We start from the raw sequence: 22,637 nt of genomic DNA on the forward strand, positions 1-22,637 counted from the left end.
AAAAAAAAATATAAAAAAATCGTTGCGATAAGTTCTTGCTAGACATTTATAAAAAAATCGAACAAATTGACCATAATCGGTAAGCATTTGTTAAGACTGATTTTCTAGTGAGAGTAGAGTAGCTATAGGGTATAGTTTGGTAATGGAGTAGGGACTAGATTAGGGTCACAATCCTTCGCGGGGCCCTGGGTACGTGCTCAGTGTGCCCAGTGGGGAAGAGGAACCTGTGTGTACTATCCTGAAGAGATAAATACCATCGCTCCTAATATCCTTCAATTCTTGTCCCTGACGGGTCTAGGTAGTGGACTTTGAAAACGGACGAGCACAATAGATGTATGTAGGTCGCAGTGCTACAGGTCTTAGCACTTGACAATAGCCCAAACCCCACAATAAAAATTTGTGAATTTTCATTTTGACATTTTTTTGTCGTTTTAACTTTTTAAATCATCGCACTGCCTACTGGCTGGCTCTTTGAATTTGATAAAAAAAAGCAAGTACGCGCATAAAACGAACATTGTTATACGAGCTGCTTTATATATGAAACAATCTAAAGATTCTGCCAAACAGAAGAGGAAACGCCACTACACATCCTATCTGGTTGAAGCCCTCTCATGTATAAACGAAATATCTCCTTTGGAAAGTATACACTCTATCCTGAGACAAAAACCATCGCTCCTAAGAATATCCTTCAATTCTCGTCCCGGACGGGTCTAGGTAGCGAATTCTGAAAAAGGGCGAGCACAATAGATATATGTAGGTCGCAGTGCTACAGGTCTTAGCACCAGACAATAGCCCCGGACAGACCAACGGCCCACCTGGTGCTAAGTGATATAAATTATAGAAGAACATCACTCACGCCGGTTCCTGAACAAACACCCAACATGTCACGAAATGTCATAATTCGTTTATGCAACTGGCAACTCGTAATTTCGATCCACGTTTGACAATAGCCCATAACCCAATAAAAAATGATGTCACACAATTTATGAATGGCAACTAAAGATTCTTAGCAGAGTCTAAAACTCTTCAAAAAAGAACAGAAGGTAGACCTTGAGTTTTCTGCGTGTGTACCTCAATCTCGCATATTTCAGCTAGCGTTGCCAATCGTCCCGTATTTTAGGCTTAGTTTAAAATGTCCGGAACTGACTGTCCCGTATGGGAATCATGCTCCGTTTTTTATTATTAAATCGATCGATCTACGCTAGACAATTTGTCCCGGGTAAAAAACTAAATTCCCTTATTTTTTTGCCTATTTAAGCTTTTTCCCCTTATGGGGGGAAAAGTAATCTGTTAACTTTTATTACAGCTGCCAAACAGCTCGCTTCGTAAGTTGTTTCTTGGCAGTGAATTTGCTGGATCCTAATCTTATGTTAATCAATAGCAACACAACGTCGTACGACTTCCTAGAACCTACGTCTGCCTTACACTGAGGCATCCGGTGCCTTATACTCTGCCTTAGATAGAGCCAGTAGAATTGCCACCGCGCCTATACATCGTATCTTCAATCCATTACTAGCAAGTGCAATGTCAGGCGGCCCTCCAAGTTTTTTTATACCATGTAGGTGACAAACAAGCATACGGCCCATCTGATGGTAAATGGTTACCGTAGCCTATGGACGCCTGAAACATCAGGAGTGACACGTGCGCGTTGCCGACTCTAAATTCCGTTTAACCATTTTGGTTAAATTGTTATCTAACTTTATTTATTTCATCAGGATGATAATCCTGGTGCTAGTGTGTACGGCCGCATAGGCACAATTCCATTAAAAAAAAAACATGCCGGTACTTGTCTATGCCCTGAGAATCATAGTTAAATTATAACAAACTTCGGTCCCGAAAAATTGCGAAACCGAAGTGACAATGGGCAGGGCACATAGCTCGTAGGACAGATGGCTGTTGGGGCAATATAATACTCGAGTGGCCACCGCGGACCGGAAGACGCAGTGTGGGAAGGCCTCCAGCAAGGTGGTCCGACGATCTGGTCAAGATCACTGGAAGGCATTGGATGCGAGCAGCGCAGGACCGATCGTCGTGAAGATTTTTGGAGAAGGCCTCTGTTCAGCAGTGGATATCTTCCTAACTGAAATGATGCTGATATAACTACTTAACTCCACACATATTCTAACATCCTGGTACCAACTGTACTTTTACTATATATATCCGCAAAAATCCATTATCATCCATAAAAAAATATGCTGGCGGGTCATTGTCTATGCCCATGATAAATATTCTGGTTATATTGCAACAAACTGACTTAACTCCACGCACATTCTAAGATCCTGGTACCATGTACTATAACCATAGATATCCGCAAAACTCCATTATCATCCATAAAAAAAAATGTTGTTGAGCCATTGTCTATGCCCGTGATACCACTTTCAAACACATTAGATATAGTCCGCACATCACTACAGTCCTGAACATTATATCACTTGTTAACTTAGTCTTCATTCTTGGTGTGAGATGCTGCATCTCCGTTGGCTTTAGAAGCCTTCTTGGTACACTTTCGAGTCGAGCCTCGCCTGCAGCAGCTCGAGCTGTCTCCGCGCCTCGCATTGTGGGAAATTATTCAGCTCGTAGTACTGTGGCGCGATTTTCAGGAGCCATTCGGCTGAAATTAATAAAATAAGACGGATAAATATTATGAAATTTTATTACTGAATATTCAAAATCCAAAAGAGTCATATTCATTACATTAATACTAGATTTAAAGACAAACTTGTTCCTAAGTATCCTTTATTCTCAATGGGTCTTTGAACACGTTTAAACGTTTTAATCGCGTTCAGTTCGAACTGAACGCGATCAGTTTCTTTAGTGAAATCCGACCTAAAATTGTAGGACATTTATTTAGAATAAATTATTTTGGATTATTTAAATTATTAACCGGGTCTAAACACGTTGTTTTGCCATACAAATTAATAACGCTATAAAAAAAATAGGGGTTTATGATAGAACGGTGAAAATTTAGGATTGTATGTATTTTTGTATGTTGTATCATAAAAAAAATAGAAACAAAAAATTTTGTCTAAAAAATAAAAAAATAAAATTGGGGTGGATACTAACCTAACCTAACACGAATAATTTTATGACAATTAAAGGTAAGTAAACCTGATTATTTTATGTTTATTTCTAATTATGGTAAATTAAGTTTAATTATATGTACATTTTATTTGTTCTTTTTTTTTCGTTTGTTGTTTATATTGTATCTTTTACATTGCACTGAATAAAATATTTTTCTTTCTTCACTTATAACATTCGCGTGGTTGATATAAAAGATAATCGAGGATGAAGTTTAGAGCTAGTTGGTAGATTGGATTCACATATTTTAACTTAACCAATTTTAGAATGTCTATGTAGATTCTAAACGTCTTTAACGTTAGCATTTCATCCGTCATACTCGTGAACGAGTGCTGCTTGTAGGGACCAGTCTGCTCTTATCACTACGACTGATTTAATCTCATTGTCTTTCTTCTTTTCTTTCTTAAGACCCGGTTAATAATTAAAATAATGTATATTAAACACGAAAGTTTAGAATTATTTTGGATTTTATTTCATATGTAATACTGTAGCTACACTACGGATACTCACGTTTGATGTCTGTAACTGTCCTTATATAATTTTTAGTTGTGAGCACGAATTCATTGTATATAACCCAGTCGGGCTTGTGGTCGAGGCAGGTGGACGGATGTAACTGGACTACCTGATTGTCTTTCACTGTTAAGTAATACCCTGTACGTTCCAAGTGTGCCACCTGTGAATAACAAACATTATTAAATTATTAATTTATTACAGGAAAACCAAGGCTATTTAAGTATATATATACATATAAATAAAATTGTAGCGTCTGTTTGTAATATTGAAATAACCGTTTTTTACTACATGCATATGAATATATATACGGTACATATACCAAATAAACATTTTTTATAATTTTTGTCTGTCTGTCTGTCGGTCTGTTTGTTTCGGCTAATCTCTGAAATGGCTGGGCCGATTTTGACGAGACTTTTTTGGCAGGTAACTGATGTAATAAGGAGTAACTTAGGCCACTTTTATTTTAGAAAAATAAAGTTAAATTCCACACGGGAACAGCTAGTCTTAAATAAAATCAATATAGACGTCCTACTAAGCCACTGATAGGCTTCCACAAATAACAACAAACTAATTCTAAAAATTGACATCACTACGTATAAAGGCAACAGCACATTATAAAGTGAACAGAGAATATGAAATTAATTAAAATGAGTATAGATATTAATTGAGTCTGTAAGAAATTGCTGTTAGTGATAAGACCGCCTTTTGTATAACTTTTTATCTATTATATATACATATATATATATATATATTTCTGGTGCAATAGAGTAAATAAATTAATAATAATAATAATAATTCTTTATTGCGCACAGACAAACAAAGAACAATATACATATATGTAAACAAATAACAATATATATTCACACAGCGCCATCTAGACCCAAGTTAAAGCTAAAGCTAGCTAAAGCTTGTGTTATGAGTACTAGATAACTGATACAAATACATAGATAATATTTTTCGTAAACACATAGAATACCCAGACCGATACAAACAATCATACTCATGAATACAAATGTTTGTGCCGTGCGAGGAATCTAACCCGCGACGGGACGTAAAGCGGTGTGCTAGACCAATGAGATCGTCAAACGTCGTCAAATATATATTTAGAAATTGCATTTTTTTTGCAGCCTCTGCCTGTGGCCGTAATTCTCGAGTCATCTAGTAACGAATGAACATACCTGCATGAAAAAACCATTGACGAGTGCCTTCCTTATATTAATATAGTAGTCTTTACTGGTGAACTCTGTACTAGTACGCTTCAGATTGAACCTGCAATAAACGAACAAACATTATAATTATAATAATAATAATAATAATAATAATCTAATAACAATTCACACAGCGCCATCTAGACCCGAGTTAAGCTATCTAAAGCTTGTGTTACGGGTACTAGATAACTGATACAAGTACATAGATATTTTTTTTTTTCGTAAATACATACATAATATACATAGAAAACACCCAGACCGATACAAACAATCATACTCATGAATACAAATATTTGTGCCGTGCGAGGAATCGAACCCGCGACCATCGGACGTAAAGCGGTGTGCTAGACCGCTAGACCACCGAGGTCGTCAAATAATATATATAATATTAAATAACAAAACTATATTATAAAATTCATTTAAATAGCTTCAGGTATAGATTATATGTAAATACAAAAACTATTACTATTTAAAATATGGCATTACATTATATTATATAATATAAATTTTATCTTATATATAAAATTCTCGTGTCACAGTTTCCGTTCCCATACTCGTCCGAAACGGCTTGACCGATTCTCATGAAATTTTGTGAGCGTATTGAGTAGGTCGGCCAACATCTATTTTTCTTCCTCCTAAATGTTAGGGGTAGTCTAACCCAAATTTTTTTTTTAATTTAACCCGTGGCGTCGTGATTCAGTAGTTTTGACGAGCTCGAGTAGCGAGACAGACAGACAGAGTTACTCTCGCATTTATATAATTAGTAGGGACTGGGGGGAGTGGATTGTTAGTAATGTGGATTGATAACCCCATTGCTAGCAATGTACCATGTCGGGTCGACCCCCACGCGGTTCCCCCTGGAAACTATCGTGTTAAAATCCTGGTGAAATTGTCACGATGGGCTAACTGACCTGACCTCATTCTCATCTTATCATCCTCCACTGGTGCCCCGCCAGCGTAAACCGTTAGTACAGGCGGGTGCACCATTCCACTATCGTCCATAAAAAAAAATTAGTAGGGACTGCCTCACCTGTCCATGATCCGGCTGAGCTGCTGCCGCACGTTGTCGCCCGACTTCAGCGAGCGGTAGTTGATGAAGTTATCGTAGCACCAGTGTGGGTCCTCCATGTCTGCAACACACATATAGTTCATCAGAATAGAGTAGTCGGTGGTCTAGTGGAATATACCGCTGTACTATCTGATGGTCGCGGGATCGATTCCTCATCATCATCATCATCGCAGCCCGGAAGACGTCCACTGCTGGACATAGGCCTCCCCCAAAGATCTCCACGACGATCGGTCCTGCGCTGCTCGCATCCAATGCCTTCCAGCGATCTTGACCAGATCGTCGGTCCACCTTGCGTCTTCCGGTCCGTGGTCGCCACTCGAGGACTTTACTGCCCCAACGGCCATCTGTCCTACGAGCCATGTGCCCCGCCCATTGCCACTTCAGAGTCGCAATTCTTCGGGCTATGTCGGTCACTCTGGTTCTTCTTCGATTCCTCGAATGATACAAACTTTTATATTCATGAGTATGATTGTTTGTATCGGTCTGGGTGTTTACTGTGTATAATATGTATGTATTAATAAAAAAAATCTATGCAAGCAAGCAACAAGTTCTGCTTAGCTTGGGACTAGATGGCGCTGTGTTAATTGTCCTGAGATATTATATTATTATTATTACACTACAACAATTTTCCTCCGATCGATCCCCCGTCCAATTCAAACGGGGATCGATATTACGACGGCCTGAGCCGAGGTTCGAACCAGCGGTGCCCTCAGACTAAAGTCGTATCCGTCAGGCGGTAGTTGGCCTTCAACTGCTCCATAAGTCCTTCTTTGGTTTGGAGTGCCATCTGCACTCGCCCCCTATCGTCCGGTGAAGCTGTACAGACCTGCCTGGCCTGCCGCGGCCAACAGCATTTGAGTTGTCGGAAAAAAAAATTAAACATACGTAGTAAGTAGCCTAAAAAAATCTTGTAATGCCACTGCTCTTACTCTGAGGGCGTGGTAGACGCCATTTCAAGAATTTTAGGAAGGATAATGTAGGGAGACATGACTCAATAAAATGTGTTGCCACTGCTCTTACTCTGTTTGAAGGCGTGGTAAACATTCAACAGCGTGAGATGGTCACCGTCGATGTGCGCGAACCTCATTTTGGCCTCATCTGCCGCCTTACGCGCCTCGTTCGGCCTTACGAAACACTGCGGTACTGTAAACATACAACACAAATATATTAATAAAAAATTATATAATACAATAATAATATTAATAATATATATAATAATAATTCTTAACCTCCTCAACAATATCTTCACCCAGCACAACCTCTCCCACACTTGGCTAAGGCCCATGTAGGTGAGTATTAGCTTCTTTTAAATCCATAAAAGTGAAAAAAATATATATAATATATAAATATTATAAAACTGAAGTTTGTTTGTTTGAACGCGCTAATCTCAGGAACTACTGGGTCGAATTGTAAAATTCTTCTTGTGTTGGATAGTCCATTTGTCGAGGAAGGCTTTAAGCTATATAACATTACGCTACGACCAATAGGGGCGGAGCTGCAATAAAAAATATTGTAAAAGGCGCGGAAATGAAATACCGACGACATTGCGCGGGTCAGCTAGTAATTATATATAATTAGAATGACAAACAAGAAATAGAAATAATCTTTATTCAAATAAACTTAATATAAGCACTTCTGAATAGTCACATATTTATTATTCCACCACTCATTCGAAACGCAGACTCATCACAAGAAGAATGAGCGAGAAACTTGTGTCTCTTTTGAATAGCTGTTTTAGAATAATATTCACCACCTTCTGTCTTTTCTCCTCTACCCAAAGGTTGTCTGGAAGAGATCGCATAAGCGATAAGACCGCCTTTTGTACCCATAATCTAAATATTGCTTTCGTTTGTATATATGTTTTTTTGTTATTATGGTGCAATAAAGAGTAATAAAAAAAAATCTGCAACCAACACGCACCTGACAGCATGGCAGTGATGGAGAGGATCTCGTTGGAGCAGTTGTGGTTGCAGCTGGCTATCAGCATCTTCGCCAGTTGGGGGTCCAGGGGGAACTCCGCCATCACCGCGCCCAGGTCCGTCAGGTTACCATCATCATCTGCAAATTCCACATATATACATATTAACACATGAAACAAAAACTGTACCTCTTTAACTCGCACGTGACACCCCGAGCACCGTATTCATTGAAATAGTTTCTTAATTATATTAATATCATAATCAACCCTAATTTTATATTAAACGTTTATTCTAGTTGATACAACTTTTTTTTATTAATTTGGACCAACATTTTTTATTCAATGTGATTTTGGACAAAAATTAAATATCGAATTGGCAACACTGAAGTCGTGTTGTCTGTCGTAAGAATTTTCCCATTTTAATAATTTTAAAACCTTTTCACGACTTTCTTCTTGACTTGACTTCTCACGGCGTTCAAAAATTACAAAATAAACTGCAGCGTTCACTTGTTCTTTTATTTTAATTTTATTAATAGACACTTAATAAAATAAAATAAAGAAAGTCTATTCTATTCTATAATGAAAAAATAAGGTTAATAATTTTGAATATAAAAGCATATTTTATACAAACTATTTATAATCATTAATAATATGAATCTAACCTACAAATTAAATTTTCTTTTCTATTATAGATACCTAGGTAAGTAATTTTTATCCATATAAATTTAAAATGATATGGGCACATCTTTTTAAATTTGTACATAATTGTAAAAACTTTAAACAAATAAATTTATTTACTTCATCAAATCACAGAGCATCATAAACGTTCCGTATTCCGTTCACAGAGCACCGTATTCATTGAAATAGTTTTTAAATTATATTAATATCATAATCAACCCTAATTTTATATTAAACGTTTACTCTAGTTGATACAACATTTTTTATTCAATGTGATTTGGGACAAAAATTAAATATCGAATTGGCAACACTGATGTCGTGTTGTGAGTCGTGACGATTTTCCCATTTTAATAAATTTAAAACCTTTTCACGACTTTCTATGTAATATTTAATATAATAAAAATATATGTAATACTGAAAATTACCAAAACAAGATAAATAATACTGCTAATGCTGGTATTTTAAAGATTTTAACCAAAAGAAACACCTTCTAAATTGTTTCTTATACTCTAAAAACTGTTTCAATTCCACGCTGTCATTTCGGCAAAATAGCGATTCCGTGACATTCTAAATCGACATTCGATAGAAATAATTTTTATCGATATGTAAAGTTACGTTGCATTACTTACGTTATAGTTGACAGCGTCAAATGGCGTCAATATGATCGCATTATTGACAGATGACGTCATTTTCACTACGTTACATACGAAAATCGTTGCGAACAAAGTTAGATAATTAGACCACAGGTATGTCGCAGAGTTTCATTGCTCGTATCATATTAGATCCAGAGTCGGGTACAAAACAATGAATTTTCTCTTTTCGACGACTGTTAGTCTTCTCTTTTCTCTTCACGTAGCGGAGGTCGGTGGGATTCCCCGCGCGACATGTATGAACCTGTTCATAACAGTCGACACAGGCCGCCCTCGCCGCTATGTTATGCTTCGACCTCCGATTTAAAAATGTCGGAGCCGAAGTCTGAACCGAAGGTGATAATAATCGGAAGTTCCGATTTAACGGAACCGGAGTCGAAGCTCCGTAACATCCCTGGTTTCTCATAATCTAAAAACCGTTTCAATTCCACGCTGTCATTTCGGCAAAATAGCGATTACGTGACATTGCAACGAGGTTACTAAATCGACATTCGATAGAAATATTTTCTATCGATATGTAAAGTTGCGTTTACGTTGCAATGCTAGTTGACAGCGTCAAATGGCGTCAATATAATCGCATTTTTTTTTATAACCAGGACAAACGAGCATGCGGCTCACCTGATGGTAAGTGATCACCGCCGCACATGAGCACCCGCTACACCAGGCGAATTGCAAGTACGTTGTCGGCCTTTTAAAAAGGAATAAGCTCTTTTCTTGAAGGTTTCAATATCTTATCGGTTTCAATAGCATTATTGACTGATGACGTCATTTTCACTACGTTACATACAAAAGTAGTTGCGAACGAAGTTAGATAATTAGCCAACCGGTGTCTTAGGTATCGGTAACCGTTTACCATCAGATGTATCGTATGCTTGTTTGCAACCATCGTAATATAGAAAAAATTTAAAATTGTTAGTAACAATATTTATTATTCCAAATTACTAACAACTTTCCTCAACATTGCTCAACATTGTCTCATCAATCCCTATACTCAACGTTGGGTTCTACCACCCTTAAATTGACGACCTCAGTGGTATAGCGGTTTAGCACGCCGCTTTACGTCCGATGGTCGCGGGTTCGATTCCTCGCACGGCACAAACATTTGTATTCATGAGTATGATTGTTTGTATCGGTCTGGGTGTTTTCTATGTATAATATCTATGTATTTACGAAAAAAAAAAAAATATCTATGTTATGTATCAGTTACCTAGTACCCATAACAATAGCTTTAGCTAGCTTAACTTCTAGATGGCGCTGTGTATACTGTTATGAGATTATTATTATTATTATTATTATTAATAATTAACAAAACAAACTCATTGAGCGTTGTCAGATAATTGGGCAGTCCGAGCGACATTATTAACAATCCCCTTACCCCCTATGCTCAACCTTAGGTTCCGCAGCCTTGATAAAGAATTAAATAAAACACAAACTCACCGAGCGCGGGCCAGATAGCTGAGCAGCTCGATGGTCCGCATGAGTGTCTCCTAACCTAACCTGACATGGTACATTGCTGGCAACGATCTTATTACTCCATATTACTAACAATCCCCTTTCTCAACATTGCTCAACATTATCATCAATCTCTATAATCAAAACATAGAGTTCCACCCTGAACATAACCAAATATAGTATATTGCTAGCAAGGACCACTAAAAACTCCCTTAACCCCTATGCTCAACTTTAGGTTCTACCACCCTGAATAATTAAAAAAACAACAGCTACTCACCGAGCGCGGCCAGATAGTTGAGCAGCTCGAGGGCCCTCATGAGCGTCTCCGGCGCGGGCGGGTCCATGAAGTCGAAATGCACCAAATCATCGATGCCCAGCTTTTTCAACTGCAAAACTACAGATCCTAAGTTTGATCTGCAACGCAATGCGGTGAAGCATTAGATATGTTGCGACGTGCCGGCGGCGGGGACGGACGGTCGCGGGTTCGATTCTGTTTCACCTACACCTCCACACCTTTTAGCTTTAATACTGAAGGTTCAATTTTAAATTTCATTTTGGGAATGAGTCATCTACGAAATTGCTATGCTCTTTAAACAGAATCCTTGTGTGTATTGTTGATTTATAAGAAATAGAAATAGAATAGATTAGAATAGAATTTTGGTCCTTCGAGCCGGACTTTTTTTTTTTCGGAATTTCATTCTATTCAAATTGAAATTCAAAATTCAAATTCGTATGTGACTCTTTCCATATTTTAGTCTGTCAGTTTGTTAGGACGAAAGTCTGGTTAACTCCTACAGTGCCAAATAGAAATAGAAATAGAAATAATCTTTATTCAAATAAACTCATTACAAGCACTATTGAATAGTCATATTTTTTATTCTACCACTCATTTGGAATGCAGATTCATCACAAGAAGAATGAGCAAGAAACTTGTGTGTTGCTTTTTTATATGTCAATTTATATACAATAAATTGATTGCATGCACATTATTGGTGTATTAGAGATTCATATGGAATGGTAAACGACACGATTTCATATCCCTATCCGGTATAATAATCATTCCTATATCTGAAACCTATCCGTATCCGAAATTTCATATGCATAACATGCCTGCTTTACAGTAATATAGCTTAACATCAGTGTTTGGGAAACTACTCTGCTACCAAAATGTTAGGGAAGCGTCAGTCATTTACCTGTATGGTTCTGCGGATTTCTTGGGCTTCAGGGTCTCGAAGGTATCTTCGCTAGCTTTCCAGCTTCACAGTAGGTTTCACAGTAGGTTAACACAGTTCTAATTTATTTTAATTCACAACACAATGCGCGCGCGGGTCAAGGCCGCTGTACGGTCCGTTTGTTACTAGTTAGGGAGGGGAAGGGAACGCGCGGGAACAGAAAACTAACGGACTCTAATATAATATAATATCTGTGCTTACGATGATACAGGGTAGATTTTGAACATCAGATTAACATATAGGCTATCAATGTCACGCGGGCGAAATTGCGGGTACAGCTATCTAAATATATATGTTACTCAAAGGTGACTGACTGACTGACGTAGTGATCTATCAACGCACAGCCAAACAACTGGACGGATCGGGCTGAAATTTCGCATGCAGGTAGATGCTATGATGTAGGCATCCACTAAGAAAGAATTTGGGTTATTTCTACCCCCAAGGGGATAAAATAGGGGATGAAAATTTATATGAAACTTTGTCAATTTTAAACCGATCGGGCTGAGACTTTGCATGCATAAAGCTACTATGACATAGGCATCCCCTAAGAAAGGTATTGATAAATTCCACGCCATTCCAGCCGCGGGCAAAAGCTAGTTTTTATATATAAGATTACCATAAAGAATTTATTTTTTTCATTCCTCCGGACGTGACCTATTTAGCCAGAGCGGCACATCTAGTAACATAAGAACTAAAAACAAATACTCTTTCAAACCGTCTGAGCTGTCACCTCAGTATCTCGGGGTAGGTGTTGTCCTGCATCTCGTTCTTGTACGCCTTCTCTGTGTAGAGCCGGAAGCACTTCCCGGGCCGCGTACGTCCGGCTCGTCCGGCTCGCTGCTGCGCTGACGCCTTACTGATCGGAGACACTAGTAGAGACTCCACGCGGATCCGAGGGTTGTACACCTGTTCAAACATTATTATTATTATTCTTTCATATATGTTTTACACATCTCCCTTTTCACGGGAGTAATACGCGCAATCACACGGGCCTTAGGCAAGCTTTTTTTTTTCAGACTACTCTAATGCTGTTGGGCCGCAGCTGGCCTTTACAGCTTCACCGGACGATAGGGGGCGTGTGCAGATGGCACTCCAATTGCAATTTGATCCACCTTTATAGATAGGATAGCTTACATCTCAATTTATAGTCGCAATATTGTTTTATTCAAGAACCTTAGTCGCAGCAACGCGTGGCCGGGTCTGATAGTTTATACATATAAATAAAATTTGAGTTTGTAATATTGAAATAACAGTTTTTTACTACATGCTCATGAATACAAATACTGTATATACACCAAAATATATTTTTTTACAATATTTGTCTGTCTGTTTGTTCTAGCTAATCTCTGAAATAGCTGGACCCATTTTGACGGGACTTTTTTTGGCATCTAGCTGATATAATGAGTAACTTAGGCTACTTTCATTTTAGAAAACTAAAGTTAAATTACCACGCGGACGAAGTCGCGGTTTGCAGATAGTCATCATCATCTCAGCCCGGAAGACGTCCACTGCTGGATATAGGCCTCCCCCAAAGATCTCCACGGATCGGTCCTGCGCTGCTCGCATCCAATGCCTTCGCGATCTTGACCAGATCGTCGGTCCACCTTGCTGGAGGCCTTCCCACGCTGCGTCTTCCGGTCCGCGGTCGCCACTCGAGTATTATACTGCTCCAACAGCCATCTGTCCTATGAGCTATGCCCTGCCCATTGCCACTTCGGTTTGGAGGCCTTCCCACGCATTGCAGCTAGTAGCGGTATAAAAAACTTACCTTCTGTTTAGCGAAGCCTGGGTCAATGACGAACACAACGCCGTCTATGGTGAGCGAGGTCTCCGCTATGTTGGTTGAGACGACCACCTTCCGTCCTATTGCGCCGTTCGCTTTATTCGGTGGGGCGGCCTCGAAAATTCTGGAAACAGAGTTCGTATTCTTACTAGTGTTATAAACTGGAAACTTTGTATGTGTGTACATAATGTTAGATATATCAAAAGTGCTTCAATGTAAGTTTATTTGAATAAAATATTTTCTATATTCATTAATTTCTATGTCTGTATATATATTTGTTTAAAATCACATCCTGTGTTATAAACCGAAACTTTGCCGTATGTACATTTGTTAGATATATCAACTCTATGTACTAGTAAAAGTATGTATTATAATAAAATAACAACTATATGACATTAATTTAACTATGTCTCTAACATAATTCACTTTAGCAATTAAAATACAACCTGCACAAAGACCGAATGCCGCGGCTTACAAAAACCCTCCCTTTTATACAGAGAAGATATGAGTGGGGGTTATATGCAACTAGTTTAACGATACCGAGTAATAATGAAACTACCTTTTTTTAATATAAAATATCAGATTTTTCGAAAATATGCATGTGGACCCTAACAATATATTTAATATACTTTTTCGCATAAACTACTGAATCGATTTTAAAGAAACTTGTCTTGTACATAGAGAATATCCAGATCAATACAAACAAAATTTCACTCATGAATATAAGTGTTTGTGTTGTGCAAGGAATCGAACCCGCGACCACCGTTACTAATATTATAAATGCCAAAGTAACTCTGTCTGTCAGGTTTTTCGTGTCAAAATTACTCAACAGATTGAAATGATATATTTACTGTCAAATTAATTTACTGTAGGTATGCTAATGTTAACTGTATGTTACTTTATTTCTATTTCTAACACTTTTTTGCTAAATAAATGTATATTATTATTATAAAAATAAAATAGGTAAGTTTGTACGGAAATTCGTTGCTTTTGAAACTAGAATGAAGAAACTTTTTCCTTTGGTTTTCTATAATTATTACATATTTTATGAGGTAACTATTCCACGCGGACGAAGTCGCGGGAACAGCTAGTCTATACATATAAATAAAATTGAAGTGTGTTTGTAATATTGAAATAACCGTTTTTACTACATGCATATGAATGTAGATACGGTACATACACCAAAATAACTTTTTCTACAATTTTTGTCTGTCTGTCTGTTTGTTCCGAATAATCTCTGAAATGGCTGGACCGATTTTGACGGGACTTTTTTTGGGAGGTAGCTGATGTAATAAGGAGTAACTTAGGCTACTTTTATTTTAGAAAAATAAAGTTAAATTCCACGCGAATGAAGTCGCGGGTACAGCTAGTCATAAATATAGTACCGGCGTTAGACCACTGTGGTTGTCAACATGATATCTTTGCAAACCACTAACCTTTGTTGTAAATTCGGCGGCAGAGTCGAATACAACGGTATACACTTCAACTCTCCAGCATCCGGTCCTAAATTGTCTATCTCCCTCTTGATCCTCTTACACGCATCTTCTATCTCTTCCTGTCCCGTCAAAAACAGAAGAATATCACCGGATATCTCTTCACATATATGTATTTGTATCACAGTTCTGATCGCAGCTTCCAAATAATCCCTCTCGGGCTGCGGAGTGTAAAATATCTCGACGGGGTGCGTGCGCCCTGGTACGTTCATCAGGGGTGCATTGTCGAAGTACTGTTGGAACTTCCCAGCATCCAGGGTCGCTGACATGATGACCAGTTTGAGATCTGACCGTTGTTTTATAACTTCCTTCAGCACACCCATAAGGATGTCTGTAGCTAACGTTCTCTCGTGGGCTTCGTCGAGGAGTATCACTCTGTACTGCTCCAGCATGGGATCGGACATGGCTTCTCGGAGCAACATACCGTCTGTCATGTATTTGAGTACTGTCTGCGGACCGGAGCAGTCTTCGAAGCGGATGCTGTAGCCGACTTGTTGACCTGGAGAACATATAACATATATCTTATCATCACATAGTATAAAACAAAGTCGCTGTCTGTCCGTCCCTATGTATGCTTCATCATCATCATCATCATCATCGCAGCCCGGAAGACGTCCACTGCTGGACATAGGCCTCCCCCAAAGATCTCCACGACGATGGGTCCTGCGCTGCTCGCATCCAATGCCTTCCAGCGATCTTGAGCAAATACTTACGTTGCGTCTTCCGGTCCGTGATCGCCACTCGAGGACTTTACTGCCCCAACGGCCATCTGTCCTACGAGCTATGTGCCCTGCCCATTGCCACTTCAGAGTCGCAATTCTTCGGGCTATGTCAGTCACTCTGGTTCTTCTGCGGATCTCCTCATTTCTGATTCGATCACGCAGAGTAACTCCGAGCATAGCCCTATGTATGCTTAAATCTTTAAAACTACGCAACGGATTTTGAAGCGGTTTCTTTTAATTCATAGAGTGATTCAAGAGTAAGGTTATATATATATATATATATATATATATATATATATATATATATATATATATATATATAATACATGTAAACCCGTGCGAAGCCGGGGCGAGTAGCTGGTTAATATTATAAATGCGAAAGTTTGTAAGTATGGATGTTTGTTACTCTCACGCAATAACTACTCAACGGATTTTGACTTTACAGTAATAGAAATTATACGTCAAAATAACGGATCATTACACAGTATAAAATGAAGTCGCTATCGCTGTCTGTCCCTATGTATGCTTAAATCTTTAAAACTACGCAACGGATTTTAATAGATAGATTGAATTTTGAAGAAACTTTACTTTTAAGAAATAAAAATAATCTTTATTCAAATAAACATAATATAAGCACTTTTGAATAGTCACATTTTTTTTTATTTTATCACTCATTCGGAACGCAGATTCATCACAAGAAGAATGAAACAACTTGTGTGTTGCTCTTTTAAATAAATATTGATTTAAGTAGATACTTAGCAAGGCATGCGACAATCAACATAGAAACAGCTACGCACTCAATCTTTATTCAATCAGATAACATTGTCAACGCTATGAACATTAAGTTAGATATTTTCTACAAAAACATCATTATCATTTATAAATTTTTCAATTTTATAATAAGCTTTTTTACAAGGAAAATATTTTATAACACATTTGAATCTTTTTTCTGGCAAATTGAGTACAGACTGGAAGTTTGTTGTATAATCTTACGCAATTTCCATAAAACGAAGTACTAACTTTCGTCAAACGGCACTTAGGTAAAGTAAGTAGCTAAGGTAAGCAGTAATATAGCTTATGCATCAGAATAACATATAGGCTATATTATATTTTATAGGCTTTTTTTGACATTTCTTATTTATATTAGTGCACCGCCAATAATCTTTCGTTGCACCACTCATGGTTGCCTGGTACATAACGCGGCAAGATATTAAGTCCGCCACATGTACAAATTTTTTTGTGCATTAAAGTTAAATAAATAAAAATACACTACTGTTTAATGAAAATGCGTATTGTCTAGTGCTTTGAGATGTATCAAAATAAGGTCAACAAAAAAGTCCGTGATGGTATATGTCTATCTCTTAAGGATAACCAACAATAACCATTTTTTATCTTTTACATTTTACGGGATTTTTTTTATCGTATTCCCTTAAAATCATGTAAACTATGTTATTATGTCATAATCTAAAGAAATAATAATATTTTATAGTAAATATCCACTATAAAATACCAAAAAGTAGCTATGTAATCCGTTACGCGCGAATCGGCTGTTATAAGGTCAAAGGTCGGTGCACCCCACGTATTTGATAAATAGTGCTTCTCTGGATGTCTTTAAGAGAGAATGGCAGTATGTGCATGTATATGTACAAGTCATTATTGAAACTTAACGCGGGTAAAATCGCGGGCACAACTAGTATATATATATTTCTTGCAGACCCGGCCACGCGTTGCTGTGTCTAAGGTTCTTGAATAAAATATTATTGCGACTACAAATTGAGATGTAAGCTATCCTATCTTTCAAGTTGGATCAAATTGCACACAATGTGCAAATCAAATTTGCAATCGGTTCAGTAGTTTAGAAGAAGAAGAAGAAAACAACGTGACACGTAATTTTTATATATAAATATTACAATATAAAATATATTATGCGAGCCTAACCTAAACAATATTTCAGTCAAAATAAACATATTTCTTACCTAAAGCGACGTCCATTTCCTCGGCGACCCTCTGAGCGACCGACATGGCAGCCACCCGGCGGGGCTGCGTACACGCCACGCCTTTAGACTTGCCGGCCGTCACCGCTGCGAACTCCACCGACCACTGCGGTATCTGGGTCGTCTTCCCGGAGCCCGTCTCGCCCACCAGCACCACGCACTGGTGTGTGTTCAGTAGACGCATGAAGTCGTTCTTGTACTCCCACACTGGGAGCCCGAGACGGCGGCGGAGGAGCTCGTGGTAGCGTTGCGAGTGCGGCAGGCCTGCGGGAAGACAATGGTAGATTAGTCAAGCGCTACTTTTATAAAAAAAATACCTTAAGATAAACAGATAAAGTACTTAATAATAACCCTGAACAATTACTAAGGAATACACATCACTACATAGTATAAAACAAAGTCGCTGTCGCTGTCTGTCCGTCCCTATGTATGCTTTCATCATCGCAGCCCGGAAGACGTCCACTGCTGGACATAGGCTTCCCCCATAGATCTCCACGATGTATGCATATATCTCCCCCTTGTGATATTTTGTGATTTTTTCAACCCCTCCTCCCCTTTCAACCCTCACGTAATCAATAGATGGCCCCTTTACACAAAGTGTATTGCTGTCTGTCCGTCCCTATGTATGCTTTAACTTAGAATTTTTTAACCCCCCCCTCCCCCTTGTGATATTTTATGATTTTTTTCAAACCCCTTGAAAGGGAGGGCCTTTCAACCCTCACGTAATTACTTTACTTACCCTTTACACAAAGTGTATAGTGTTAAATACACTGGAGTTAATTTGAAACAAACAATACGAAATGTTTTTTTTTTTCAGTGATGTTTTAAACTACTCTACTGTTGCCCGCAGCTGGCATTTACGACTTCACCGAACGATAAGGAGCGAGTGCAGATAGTGTTCCAAACCGAAAGGACTTATAAAGCGGCTACGGCCAATTCCTGACAAACCCACAGCAATAGGGACTTCATCATGATGTGCTAACTGACCTGACTCCATGCTCATCCTACCATAGTTCACTGGTGCGCCGCCAACGTAAACTGTTACCGGAGCCCGATGCTTTGTACAATTATCATCTGTTAATGATTGCTCCTCTGAGAGATCAGTGCAGATTCCTAGTCTAAACTGGATTTTCGCCAGTTCGCAATTGGATCTATATACCGAACTGGACGGTAGGGGAAAAAATATTATATAAAAAATTTCACGTTAATAACCGACTAAGATGTCCTAAATGAATAAACGATTTTTTAATTTGTATTTAAGTAATAAAATAATCATAATAATTTCTTTACCATTTACACAGCGCCGCCTAGTCTCAAGTTACGATATCTAAAGCTTGTGTTACAGGTACTAGATAACTGATAAATACACAGATATATTTTTTTTTAAATGTCCTAAATGAATAAACGATATTTTAATTTAAGTAATAAAATAATAATAATTTCTTTACCATTCACACAGCGACGTCTAGTCTCAAGTCACACTATCTAAAACTTGTGTTAGGGGTACTAGTACTAGATAACTAATAAATACATAGATATATATTTTTTAAATGTACTAAATGAATAAACGATTTTTTAATTTGTATTTAAGTAATAAAATAATCATAATAATTTCTTTACCATTCACACAGCGCTATCTAGTCCCAAGTTATGCTAACTAAAGCTTGTGTTATGGGTACTAGACAACTGATACATATACATAGATATTTTTGTTTTCATAAATACATACACATTATACATAGAAAACTAAGTATGTAAACATAAATCTCCAAATACCTGTGAATGGGTTAACACCAGGCGTGCTGGTGGCAGTGGGTGGCATGCTTGTCCCGAGGGTGGCCACAGTATCTGAAGACGACTCCCCACTGCTTCCAGACTTGGCTGCAGCTGCCGCCTTCTCTTCCCTGTCAAATAACATCGAAAATTTTCGAATATATCACAATTACTTGAGTCAAATACCGTTAAATTTTTAAAGTCAATAATTTTCAATAAATTATGAAGTATTTATATTTTTAAATCCTCCTATAGATCACAAATACTTGATTATTTTTTGTAAAGTCAATAATTATAAAGTATTTATATATTTAATACACAATTTATTGTAATAAAAAACTAATATTTTTTTTTTTACTCTTCCAGACAACCTTTGGGTAGAGGAAAGAAGACAAAGTAGTACATGGATTGTACTACACTATAAGTTTATTTGATTAAACATTATTTAGAGTTGACATATATAGATCATCAGCACAATATTTATTATTAAAATAATCTAAACTGTAATAACTTTTAATGATCACTATGTAATTTGTTATTTCACTTATTCACTCGCAAATAGTCGACTTAACCACTCTTGTTGGTTTTTTTAATGCAACTGTGTGTATGACTCTTGTCATATCATGTGAAATCATGTTGTATTGCATATCAATCAAATTAATTTCAACATAATAAATATTTCTCATAAATTATGTTGAAATAATTCCATATTTCAACATGTTATAAATTATGTTGAAATATATATATATATATTTTATTATCCCAAATTAGAAATTAAAAATGAATCTGTTTTATTGTAAATGTGTACAATGTTTATTTAAAAATACGAGCTGAGTTTCTTGTTAGTTGTTCTCATCTCGAAATCACTCCAAACTGACGATACATTTCACATATCATAAGAGTCTGTAATAGATCTACATGAATAAAGATATTTTGAATTTGAATTTTTAATTGAATGATAAAGGGATTGTGCACTTATCAAAGGTTTAACAAAGGGTTATGCAGGTGCCCCACCAGTGGAGATAGTACATTATATTAATTTGGAGTATGACAAAAAGAACATCAAGTCAGGTCAGACACCCATGACAAATTCACCAGGAATTTAATAAATAAATAACCCTGAAGAATTAACACATTGCCATCTTGATCTAATGTATAGGATACAAATATTAAATACATTTTTGTAAATATATAATACATGTAGAGTCATATAGAACAGTCAGAGGAATTCAAACAATAATTACTCAAAAATAAAATGTTTCCATCATTTAATGAATTGAACCTACAACTATTAATGCAGTGTACTAAACTGCTGAACTACTGAGGCCATCAATCAATCAAATCAATCAAGATATCTTTATTCATGTAGGTCTATTACAGACTCTTATGATATGTCAAATCTACCGTCAATTCGGAGTGAATTCGAGAAGAGAAGAACTGACAAGAAACTCAGCTCGTATTCGTTTCAAATAAATGTTGTACATGTTTACAATAATACAGATTCATTTGTATATTCAAATTTGTGAGAATAGAGTGACCACCAGCATATGCTATTGCAATTTTGTCAAAAGCAAATAGTGTAATCAGTGTTTGTAACCTAACTAAACAAGTCCCCATAAGTCCCTTCACAAATATGATGGATGACACAATCTATCTCTGAAATAGAAATAAAATTGCTGATGTGTCTGTTTGTACAATATAGTGTCTGTTTGTAATATTGAAATAATTATAGACCAAAATAACACTTTTTTACAATTTTTGTCTGTCTTTCGGTTTGTTCTGGCTAATTTCTGAAATGGCTGGACTGATTTTGACGGGACTTTTTTTGGCAGGTAGCTGATGTAATAAGGAGTAACTTAGACTTTTATTTTATAAAAATTAAATTAAATTCCACACGGACGAAGTTGCGGGAAGAACTAGTTTAATATAAAAATAAAAATGTGTTTTACATGATACACTTGTTAAAAAAAACACCAAAAAATGACATTGGGTGTACTAGTTTGTTAAATATTAAAGGATGCACTTGCTTATGCTGGCAAAGCAGCAGTTGAGGATTATGGGATGAGCATGATTTCCCAATCTCAACATGGTGAATTCACCAGGAATTAGCCATGAATTTCCAGAGGACACTAGGTGGAGTTCAAACTGATAGGGTACACTGATAGAAAAGGTGGGGGCCACGACTCGACACTTTTTTGGCAATATTTTTACAATAATAAAATTGCTTAGTGAGCACAGCAGCGTTTGTACATGTACAATGTTTAGTTTATAGTTAACAATTCTCCCCTTAAAAATCCCCTCCTACCATCGCTAGCTGTTTCAACTTAATATTTGTTAATTTTACGGGTTAAACAAATAAATATAAATCCTATTATTGAATGATCAATCATTGTATTGTAATATAAAAAATAAGTGTAATGTGATTAAACCATTAATAAAATTAATAGTTTTGTCAAGTTAATTGCTAGGAAATAGAAAAAATGCGTTTTTGCGCTCATGTGCTGTTCCGATATTGGAACGATATATCGACCGGTCCCGAGGCCGTTATAAGACAAAACTACTTCCATACAATTTATAAAAACACATAACAAAGTAATAAAATAACGGTAATCACGATAAATAGAAGCAATTTCAACGTGTTACGAGAAAATTAAACTACAAACAAAGGCTGAAAAACGCGTGGTTCGAGCTTTCAAAAAGTCAACAAAATCAATTACTGACCTTTTTTTCTTAATGAATGGGTCCATCATTTCTATTCGTCGTTTAGACATAACTTACACAAAACTTAATTAACGAATTTTATGATAAAATACAATAAAACAATAATTTCTAAAAGTAGTACGACACCAACAAAATGGCGATGGAAGAGCTTTAAAAAAATTATAGATGGACGATCTATTGTTTATGGTAATGGCCAGTTCGACGTTTGGCATTTTTTGAAATGAATCGTACTATACTCTCTCCGTAACAATTACAATAAACTACATTTATATGAATTAATGTTATCATTTTACTTGGAAATGTAATTGTTCTGATATTAAATAGATAATTAATATTATTATTTCACAACAATA

General features: G+C 36.9%; 1 protein-coding gene across 1 annotated transcript; it reads right to left on the reverse strand.

The window, feature by feature from the left end:
• Positions 1 to 1,725: 1,725 nt before the first annotated feature.
• On the reverse strand, positions 1,726 to 22,441 carry LOC131849087 (putative pre-mRNA-splicing factor ATP-dependent RNA helicase PRP1). The gene is made up of 13 exons (XM_059199075.1): positions 22,285 to 22,441; positions 19,567 to 19,694; positions 17,773 to 18,054; positions 15,018 to 15,573; positions 13,567 to 13,705; positions 12,529 to 12,704; positions 10,844 to 10,980; positions 7,789 to 7,926; positions 6,889 to 7,011; positions 5,830 to 5,929; positions 4,770 to 4,860; positions 3,589 to 3,751; positions 1,726 to 2,611 (listed from the first exon to the last, which is right to left on the reverse strand). The coding sequence occupies exons 1-13, from the start codon at positions 22,332 to 22,334 to the stop codon at positions 2,484 to 2,486; spliced, it is 2,211 nt and encodes a 736-aa protein (XP_059055058.1). The 5' UTR covers positions 22,335 to 22,441; the 3' UTR covers positions 1,726 to 2,483.
• Positions 22,442 to 22,637: the final 196 nt, after the last annotated feature.

Source organism: Achroia grisella, unplaced genomic scaffold (assembly GCF_030625045.1).
Source record: "Achroia grisella isolate CSIRO2021 unplaced genomic scaffold, CSIRO_AGI_Agris_v1 utg633, whole genome shotgun sequence".
In the NCBI taxonomy this organism is placed as follows: domain Eukaryota; kingdom Metazoa; phylum Arthropoda; class Insecta; order Lepidoptera; family Pyralidae; genus Achroia; species Achroia grisella.